The 11,072-nt window shown below is 35.1% G+C and overlaps 1 protein-coding gene across 1 annotated transcript; it reads right to left on the bottom strand.

Moving 5' to 3' along the window:
* Positions 1-6,771: 6,771 nt before the first annotated feature.
* Positions 6,772-10,573, bottom strand: LOC121426768. Its single transcript, XM_041623162.1, has 4 exons — positions 10,525-10,573; positions 9,563-9,761; positions 8,534-8,679; positions 6,772-7,190 (listed from the first exon to the last, which is right to left on the bottom strand). The coding sequence occupies exons 1-4, from the start codon at positions 10,538-10,540 to the stop codon at positions 6,886-6,888; spliced, it is 666 nt and encodes a 221-aa protein (XP_041479096.1). The 5' UTR covers positions 10,541-10,573; the 3' UTR covers positions 6,772-6,885.
* Positions 10,574-11,072: the final 499 nt, after the last annotated feature.

Raw genomic sequence — 11,072 nt, 5'->3', positions numbered from 1 at the left:
ATCCGAAAACGAAATGAGAATCTTAATTCCGAAGGTTCGTTAGTCCGAAAACGAAATAAGGTTCGTAATTCCGAAGGTTCGTTAATCCGAAAATTAAATAAGGTTCGTATTTCCGAAAATGAAATTAATTCATTTTGGTAACAAGAACGGTGTTGTCCTTGCAATATAACAGGATATTATGCAATGATAAAATAACGAACGATGATACATGTGTGTATTATGGCCAAAGTATGTATTGATTTAAGAATAGGCGCCCGGATCAAGCATACGGTTAACTTCGATTTTATCTGAGCAAATGCTGCCCAAGCAAATGGTTTCAGCTAGGGGATTAAGAAAAGATTCAGCTAGGGGATTAAGTGTGTTGGTCAGGTGCAAATAACCTCTAGATAATAGGATTTGTATTGGAGGGATGTCATTTTTAATAAGAGCATTTAATTTGAAAAAAGGGAATTTTCCATTTTGGAAAAATAGCATTTCCCTGTTAATTATTTTGGGATATAAGTTCCCCCTGCTACCCCCCCTCCTCAGAGGCAGATCCAACTTTCCCAATAATTTCGCGATTTTTTTTTCATCCATAATTTTCCCGATCGATCGGCAACTCAAAGTTGATTTTTGTTTGTTTGTTTCTTTGAAAGGGTATATAGTCCTAATAGCGAATAATTAGCCTTATTCTTATGAAATAAAGTAAATATGTAATAATATCATAAGCCCTATTTAAATAATGCAGGCGCGAAGCGCGAGCTTTATATTTTTTGTTGAAAATATGATGGGCAATATGTTTGTGAAATTGTGATCTTCAATACAAGATGGCTATGTATGAACTATAAACTAGATAACAGCTGCGAGCAAGAAGCGCGAGCAGAAATTTTAATTATAAGCTCTGACCTGATCTAAAAGGGACATGTTAAGGGATTTTTGCAGTTAGCCATGAAGACGATACATGTTTCAACCAAGGGCGGTCTAACGTATTTTCCGGGGGGGGGGGAGGGGGTGGGGGGCAATGCCAAAAGGTGCACTTCTATGCCTAAACGGACATTTTTGTGCAAATCATGAGATTATCATCTGTGTAAAGCTGTGTGTTTTGTAGTAATTAAGTTGAGTAATGTTTTTTAATTGATTTATGATTGATAAGATATATATTTAAGTTTTATTTTCGCGAGCAAACGTAGCGAGCATGTGGTTTGGAAAAAAATCAAATCTGAAGTTTTTTTACTCGCATTTTGGTCAATTACGGACCTAATTTCTGTTAAAAGTGCATCATTGTGAGATATTGCGAGCGATTTACGATAAATTAATAAATTAATTTCATTTTCGGAAATACGAACCTTATTTAATTTTCGGATTAACGAACCTAATTTCGTTTTCGGATTAACGAACCTTCGGAATTAAGAACCTTATTTCGTTTTCGGACTAACGAACCTTCGGAATTACGAACCTCATTTCGTTTTCGGATTAACGAACCTTCGGAATTACGAACCTTATTTCGTTTTCGGGTTAACGAACCTTCGGAATAACCGAACCTTCGGAATAACGAAGCTTCGGAAATACGAATGTATGCGGGATAAGCGCCTAATTTATGTAACCCAAACTCACAAATATATTTCCAGGGTGGTTCATCACTTTTTACAATTTTTGGTAACCAAGAAAGTGTGAGTGATTTCAATCTAGAATTTATGTCAATCATATCCAAACCCCATATTGGGATGGATTAATAATGTAAACTCTTCACTTTTCTCTTTTAGAATTCCATGGATATGAATGAATTATTTTATTAAGTTCTGTGGCGTGTGATACGTCGAAACAAAACCCCAAGAATCAGACCTAGTCTAGTTTATGTGTGCACAATAAGACTGACTGGTTCAATCTGCAATTTAATAACAGAATAAACAATACTGGTATAAGCTAAATTGACAACATGTCATGGCATATATATATATATATATAAAATGTCTATAGATTTACAAACAGGCAAATAACGTTGACCGGCATTACAACTTAAATTATCCAACAAATTACCTTGACAAGTTTCAAGGTCATATCAAGTATAAGCATACTGTATACGTCATGTAGTACAGATCAATGCCCCTAAATTCATCCCTTTTGTAAAACAGTTTTTATAATGAACGAAATCAATTACTACTTCAAATGCGTATCTGTTTACTTCTTTATGTTTACATGGCTTATGACAATGCAGACATCACGTGCCCGAAGGCGCCAAATTCAAGTTACATACACAACTACGTATAACGCCACGTACTCTTTATACAGTGCGTATCAAAAAAAGTTTACACTTTGAAAAAATCCTGTAAAATTACACATTTGTAGTTTCCTGAAGATTTTTCCACATTTTTACATTGGTACATGTCCATTAAAGAAAATGACGATATAACTGTCAAAAAATATTTCCGCTTGAGTGAGCACCACTTGCTTTTGAAAATTTAGTGAAAAATGATTTGCGCAGAACTTTGAAATAGTTATGCAAATAAAAGTAGACCTAAATCATGAAGAAAACGTGGAATTTAGCTATTAAAATTGATTTGAAGATATCCTTTACCTTTTTAAACTTGTTTCCTTGCCCAAAACACTTCGAAGAGTACATTGCGCCCCATCCCACTCCCCCACACACCGAGGCTATCGAGACGTTATTTGCTTTACACTGAGATGTGATTTACATGAAATGGCTTAGGCTTGATTTTAATTTTGTTAATCATTGTGAAGCTTGGGGAGAGTGTGGAGAAACAAGTATTAGATGAAAAATAAAATGTAAACCCACTTCAAATTATTAAAAAATTTTAAAAAATGCTGGAGATGTCTGATATAAACTTTTTTTCAGATTCAGTTATGTCCTCAGATCCAGCTGGCACAAAAAGGGTAAAGGTTGTGCTTACTATGTTGAAATTTCAATTTGGGTGGCAAAATTGTTACAAAATGCTTGAATGTATCCGTTTTATTTCAATTGACTTAAAGTGCAAGGGGAATGTATGAGAAATGTTTCGCAGGGTAAGTTTGATTTTGCCCTTTCCCCTTGACACAGCGTGAAAACGAACATTTCTGCGCAAACAGATTTCTGCGAGCTTTACAGAAATGGACAGTGCTCACTCAATTGTAACATTCTGTCAAAAATTTTACTTCCATTGGATAGATGAGACCCAAATCAATATTATATGTGAAAAAATTACCCACATGTTGTATATTTTTGAATTCCCAGCTCTTTTTCAAAATGTAAACTTTTTTTTGATACGCACTATATTACACAATGCATGCATGCACATGTATACGGCGTTTTCATAAGAACAAACTCACTCAGCTTACATAACTTTGACATATTAATTCGTAATATTTTAAACCATATTTCAGCATGCCACTCGGCTTATCTGATAATATAACTGATAAACTTCAAAATAAACAAAAAACAACACTTACGTCATTGGGCTCGTATCACGAAATTAAAGAAATTTAACAACTAAACGGACAAGCGACACGCTTTCCATGACTGTACAAAAAAAACAATACGCCCTCAATCGGTGAATTCAAATCTAATTAAAAATAAATTTACAAAATGAAACAAAGAGAGTCATCATAAATTAGAAAATTACTAAAATCTTTATCCTGTACACGGCAAGTTCTTTGATATAATTTTGGGGCATGATGTAGCATGTGCTTATATACAAGTAACATTTTTATAATAACTATTCTCCATAGTATGTTAGATTTCTCATCTTCCAAAGATTTATAACACGTTTAAATTTATCTGTCTTTACAGACCAATTAAGGACATTAAAGTCATTTGTATTCTTGCATAATACAAGCCCAAGGTATTTAATTGGTTCATCAGACCATCCAAAGTTACATATACCATTTGTTATAACTTTGGTTTTGTTTAAATTAATTTTTAAGCCAGAATGATCTCCGAACTTAATAACATCTTGAATTGCGACATTTCCTAAGTGGACGGAATTAACAGAAAGAGCGGTGTCGTCTGCTAGCTATGAGATCTTTAATTCTTTAAAAAAATGGTTCTTTGTGGAATGGAATCTTAATACCACTGATTTTCTTTCTGTGACGCCATTACCTAATAACAACTAAAACAAATAACAAAGCCGATAGAGGTCGCCCTTGTCTACACCCTTTTCTATCTTAAACTGTTTTTAAAATCAAACCATTATTTATTACTTTGCCTCCAGCGTTTTTATATAATGCTTCAACCCATTCGATAAATGAATCTTTAAAATTTAATATTGACAGGGTTTCGAAAAGAAAGCCATGTCTCACACAAACAAAATGTTGTTTGAAGTCTAAATACCAATCCTTGTTGTTCCAAAATTTTGCAATAATCAATAACATCTTGTAAAACCTTAAGTTATCTGAGGCTGAACGCCCCTTAATATAACCTGTTTGATTAAACGAAACCATTTTATGAATTAATCGTTGTAGTCGTTGTGACAAAACTCTCGCCAAAATCTTATAACCTATATTTAGTAATGAGATTGGCCTCAAAATGTCTAATAATCTACTATCCCCTACTTCTCAATGGCAGTGTGAGTATACCTTGTCTTTGACTTTCTGACAACCCCCTCCATTTAGACTGTCGATTAGCAAATCTTTTATGTCTGGCCAAAAACATTTATAAAACTCCGAACTCGATCCATCGCAACCAGGTGCCTTGTTCTTTTGCATTGAAAGCAAAGCTTATACACTCGTTTTCGGTTACTATTTCTTCACAACTTAGTGTATTCTTCTCCTCTAATACTTTCAATTCAATATTTTTAAAGTATGATTTGATCCCGGATTTGATGTTCATATCATTATCGTTATAGCTACTTATGTACAATTTACTTAAATAATTATTAATAATCTTCAAAATCCTGTTTTCTTAGTAAATGTCTTACCGTTTTGTACCATACGGTTAATCTTTTTTTTTCATTCCATTTATGGTTTCTTTTTTTCAAAAATTACTTGGACGACTTTTCGCCAGACTCCATCCATTTCTCCCTCGCTCTAATATAAGCACCTTTGCATTTTTATGTGTAACATTTATCTAATTCATTTCTGATTGTTTCTAACTTATCAATTTCTTTCTTGGTTGGATTTTTATCAGCCTTTTCACTCTGTTTATTGAGCTCATCTTGTAACTTTGTAAAATAACATTTTCTTTATCCATGTTTTGTCTCACCTGCACAGCAGAGTGAGACTATAGTGCCGTTTTTCCGGCGGCGGCGTATCTGAAATGACAGCATATCTTTAGAAAGTTTATGGACCTAGTTCATGAAACTTAGACATAAGTTAATCAAGTATTACTGAACATCCAAGCTGAGTTTCATGTCACAGGTCACTTAGGGTCAATGAACTTGGACCATGTTGGGGAAAATCAACATCCAAACCTTAACCTAAGGTTAAGTTTTTGAAATGTCATCATAACTTAGGAAAATATATGAACCTAGGTCATGAAACTTGAACATAAGGTTAATCAAGTATCACTGAACATCCTGCATGAGTTTCACATCACATGACCAAGGTCAAAGGTCATTTAGGGTCAATGAACTTTGACCAAATTTGGGGGGTATCTGTTGAATTACCATCATAAATTTGAAAGTTTATGGATCTGATTCATGAAACTTGGGAATAATAGTAATCAAGTGACACTGATCATCCTAATCTAAGAGCAACGGTCCTTCCATCATTTCTCGCATAGATGTTGACAATTTCTAGAGGTAATTTCTTTCTCAATAATATTGAAACCCCTTTGGAGTGGTTAGACCCATTACTAAAGAAACATGCACCATTCCATTGCGATGAAGTCTCGTGTTCTAGCTCTTTCGTCCAGTAAGTTTGTTGTAAACAAACAATATCTGTCTTTTTTTGCACGAAGCAACGATATAATTTTGCTTCTTTTCGTTTTATCCCACATTAAGGATATAAGATGAAGAGAAATCGAGTAATCATTCATTCATTTTGTTGATTTTTAATTGATTTCTTCCATTTCATGATCGACTTATACTTTTCCCTTTCATTCGTTATCGCTTAACAGCTTAGTGTTATCCTTTGCACTATACTTTTTTTGCTTGTTATCTTTCCTTTCAGTTTCCTTTTCGTATAATGTTTTTTCCATGTTTTTGCCTGTCTGGAGCTGGAGTTTCCGGCGATAGGGGTGATTTCTCGTCGTCGCTTGAAGTCGAGTAGCAACTTGTGAATTCATCTTCTCCATCATCACGTGTTGTACTGCGGTGAGAAGCGTATTATATTTTATATATTAGGCGTGGTGTTTCATTCTCTATAATGATACCTTGTGCCGAACTTTGTTGTGAAACGTTTTATCCTTTCCATATTTCTTGTTTTCTATTAAATTTCGATCCACCATTTATTTGACAATATATGTGCAAAGTAATTTAGAATGTAAAAATTGTATATTTATATCTAATAATATAATACATAAAGATTGAAATATCAAAACCTTATAATCAAGGGTTGAAAAGGGAGTATTAAACAGTATGATGACATCAACAGTGTGATTTTAAATGCTGGTTAATCAAGGCGATAATATAACACCAACAATATGTGATAAGGAAGGGCACTAACTACAACTTCAAGATAAATGAATTATAGGCCTACACAAAAAGGTTTGACTTTGTAATCTGATCTAGGTATAAAATTAGTATTGAGCACAGAATATTAAAAAAATAAATTCTGGGTAATGATAATAATTATTTATAGTAATATAGAGTACTCTCCATCTTGATGAAATAATCAAAGCGATTCGAGGATTATAGGAAGAAATCCACAACAGATTAAAAACTTTGACGATGAACGTACTTAATAAAGATGCCTAAAACACTCTCATAGGAAAACAGGTATATTTTCATAAATTATTACACCGCCATGAGAACTTTAAACTGAAACCATTTCAGTTATGTAATGTTTTCCTTGGAACGTAGACTGGAACCACTTCCACGGCAGAGCGGTCCCATCACTTGACTCGGCGATGTGACTCCGGAATCTACTCATCCAGAATCGAAACGACTCCAATTCGTAGGCTACAAGCCAGTCGTTCCATATTGTAAATACCATCAGCTTGAAGTTGGAAGTACGTTTCCACACCGTCTGAACCCGCTTGCCATCCAAATCTGCCATTAGGATATCATGGGGATAGACGTCCTCAGTTGAAAGATAGTCAGACCAAAATATCTTGCCAACTTGTAGTGAGATAGAGGCAAAAGAAAAACGAGTGGTTTTAGGATTATGTTTTAAATTCGGAGTTTAATGGCCGTCAAACATCGAAAAAGGTAGCCCCTGCACCCAAATTTCCTTACACCTTTAGTTGTTGAAGCTTATCGGATACCTCAGTGCACTTATTTTACAATTACACATTGAAATGTTGGCTTTTATATATTTTGACTATGGAAAGCGGCAGACGCCATAATTCGTTACAGGATTTTCCAAACAAGCAGACACACACAAGCGTGTGAGTTGTCATATTTTATGATCAAAGTGCATGTGGTCACCCAAAGGACTGTGCGTTTACACGTTGACGTCTTTCGCTTTCCATAATTGTAGTCAGATAGAGGCAAAAGACAAAACGAATGGTTTTGGGATTATGTTCTTCAAGGTCAAGTCAACCCCAGAAAAATGTTGATTTGAATAAATAGAGAAAAATCAAACTAGTATAATGCTGAAAACTTGATTAAAATCGGATGTAAGATAAGAAAATTATGACATTTTAAAGTTTCGCTTATTTTTCACAAAACAGTTATATGCACAATTCAGTGGTATGCAATCGAGAGAGTCGGTGATATCCATCACTTACTATTTATTTGTTTTTTTATTGTTTGAATTATACAATATCTTATTTTTTTACCAATTTGACATCAAGGGCCAACTAAAACAATAGTAATGCCATATGTTCAGAGCGAAATATAACTTTGATTTACAGGACAATGAGGAGAAAATTAGAATATTTCATATTTCATATAATACAATACAAAAGAAATAGTGAGTGAGTAATGTCATCAGTCCCCTCATTTGTATACCGACCAGGATGTGCATATAACTTTTTTGTGAAATTAAGCGAAACTTTGAATTGTCATAACTTTCTTATTTTACATCCGATTTTGGTGAAATTTTCAGTGTTATTCTTGTAAGGTTTTTATCTTTTTATTCAAATGAACTTTTTGTTGCGGTTGACTTGTCCTTTAATCTAAGGTTTAATGGTCGTCTAACGTTGAAAAAGAATGCCTTTGTACACAAAGTGCCCTTACACCTTTAGTTGTTGAACCTTATCAGAGACACCAGTGCATTTATTTTACAATTACATATTGACTTTTGTTTGACTTTTATATATTTTTACTATGGAAAGCGGTAGACGCCATAATTCGTTACAGGATTTTCCAAACAAAGCAAACACTAGCGCGTGAGTTGTCATATTAATCAAAGTGTGCTAAACCTACGGACTTTGCGTATACTGCAAAGGCCGATTTCAAAATCAAATCTTTGTCGAACGACGTCCTACAGATTTGGCAAATTTAATCCTTGTACCTACTTTTATCTTCCACGACGAGACTGCATCTAGCTACTCCTCCTGGATATTTTTTTTCCTCGGAAAATAAATGGACACGGCCAGCAGTGTTCATACAATCGTCTACGGTGCAGCTCATTATCCCTTTCGAATCCATCCAGAAAAGTAGTCTGTAATAAATGAATACAAGAGCCGGAATAGCGTTTTTTTAATCACTGAGATAAGCACGAGTATTCTTTTACTCCAATGACTGAATGTGAATTAGAGGGCATGACTCCAGTGTTCCATCTCACAAAGACTTACGATTGATCCACTCAACCTTAAAGGTCAAGTCCACCTCAGAGAAATGTAGATTTTAATCAAAATAAAAAATCAGACAAGCATAATGCTGAAAATTTCATCAAAATTGGATGTAAAATAAGTTATGACATTTTAAAGTTTCGCTTACTTTTTCACAAAATAATTATATGCACAAATTAGTCACATGCAAATGAAAGAATCGATGATGTCCCTCACTCACTATGTCTTTTGTTTTTTTATTGTTTGAATAATACAATATTTAATTTTTTACAGATTTGACAATAAGGATCAACTTGACTGAACCATAAAATGTTAAACAATGGTAATTCCACATGTTCAGTGACAAATGAAAATTTGTTTCATATGACAATGAGGAGAAAATTAGAATATTTCATAGATTACAAAATGAATAGTTAAAAATGTCATAACTTTCTTGTTTTACATCCGACTTTGATGAAATTTTCTGTGCTCTTCATGTTTCATTCTCCTCTTTTTTATTCAAATGAACTTTTTAATAGAATGGATTTGTCCTCCAACATGGAAATCCTACTATGTCACATTTTTTCTCCTAGAAACTTGCACAATGTTCTTTGAAACCAAACGGAAAGCACACCAATTTGTCACGACAACGATGGATGCACGAATATACATCATTATCTAGAAATTAAATGCATTTTAGATGTTGGCGTTGCTGGCTTTCTATAGTTGTGGATGAATCGAAACAACGAAATAGAAATCGGAGATGGCGCATACCTTCGGATGTGTGAAATGGCCATGACGAACGGACCAGGATAAATAGGAGTATCCTCTCGTGTAGTCCTAGTGTTGAGGATGCCATGGTAGATTGTCTCCTCATGTAGCATATCCGGAAGCTGGTGGCGCGTTATGAGACCAGAGTCGCTGTTACCCAGATACAACCAGGTAGAATTGTCGCCAAGCAATATACTCCTTCCTTTGACAAAAATAAAAACATAAAACATTCAGAGTTCGCCAAGTGATGACGAAGTCAGTACAAGCAGTTGGGATAAAAATGGTAAGGAAAGTGCACATGCCCCGTGGGGTGGGGGGGGGGGGGTCAAAAATTATTCGACGAAAAAGTGCTCCCGAAATTGATTGGGGTCTCTTCCTTTCTTTTTTGTAGTTGTCAGATTTTGCCCCCCTTCTGGTAAACACCTGTTTAAAGCCTTTTTAGTTGGTTGGCAGCCCCTTTCACCATCTGCTCTGCATCAATGGTGTTGCCGTCGCGTGTTGCTCTTTGGCAAGACCGTGCTTGGTAAACTCTGTAATTTAGATGTCGCGTTCGCACCCTGAAAAAATGCCACTACTGGATTGTAGCGGGACCAGGGTTCAGTTTCATAAAGGACTTGCGACTGTGGTAACTTTGCCATTATGACAACTGCCATGGTAACAGGGCTGCAGCAGCCATTCAGAATCAAGGTTGCCGTGATAGCTGCCATAATGGCAAAGTTACAACAGTCATATGAAACAAGCCCCAGGACGGTCTCCCTTAGACTCACAGAAAGCAAGTTTGAATACGGTCCATTACAAAATGCAAAGACCACGACTAAAAATAAACATATAATTCCTGCGAAGGGTCTCCACACTTTTTCCTCGGGACAATGGACCATGAGCATAATTTGAACAAAGAGCAAATCGAGCCTTTTGTAAAAAAATTCCACATTGAAAAAAAATGGTTGAAGGCCCCAATAACTAACCTTGTCCGGCATACATTTCGGTGAAGTCGTTGAAACGCTCAAAGTGGCCAGAAGCCCCCTGGTCGGCCACGGTAGAAGACATCATTCGCCGCAACGTAGACCAGATCATTCAGGCGATCGTAGACCGTGTAAGATTTGTATTGCACTATCATTGGATCGGGAGGAGCTATCAGTATCTCGTGTTCTAACTCAAATGTCGGCATCTTGAACAACAAGAGCTTTCCTTCATTGTCGACAATTCCACCCATTTTCCCGTTTTTCTCTGCATTAACATAAATGATAAAAGGGTTTTACTTCGTCTGTTTCTAATATTACCACGGGTATAAAGAGGAAAATGTTATCATAAAAAATAATGAATTCGATATAGAAATGTAAAACTTATGATGATTATCATGATAATGATAAGACAAGTAATCAACACTGAGCAGTGGCGTTATTAGCCATTATATTTGACGAGGTTAGCATGGTTAGTAAGCGAACCATTTTGTTAAGCCTTTTCTAATGAAAATTTTGTCATACTATCCAGAAAATAATATCATACTTTCATT

Source organism: Lytechinus variegatus, chromosome 13 (assembly GCF_018143015.1).
Source record: "Lytechinus variegatus isolate NC3 chromosome 13, Lvar_3.0, whole genome shotgun sequence".
NCBI classification, from domain to species: Eukaryota; Metazoa; Echinodermata; class Echinoidea; order Temnopleuroida; family Toxopneustidae; genus Lytechinus; species Lytechinus variegatus.
Note: the sequence above shows the minus strand (reverse complement) of the source record. Positions and strands in the feature narration are given on the sequence as shown.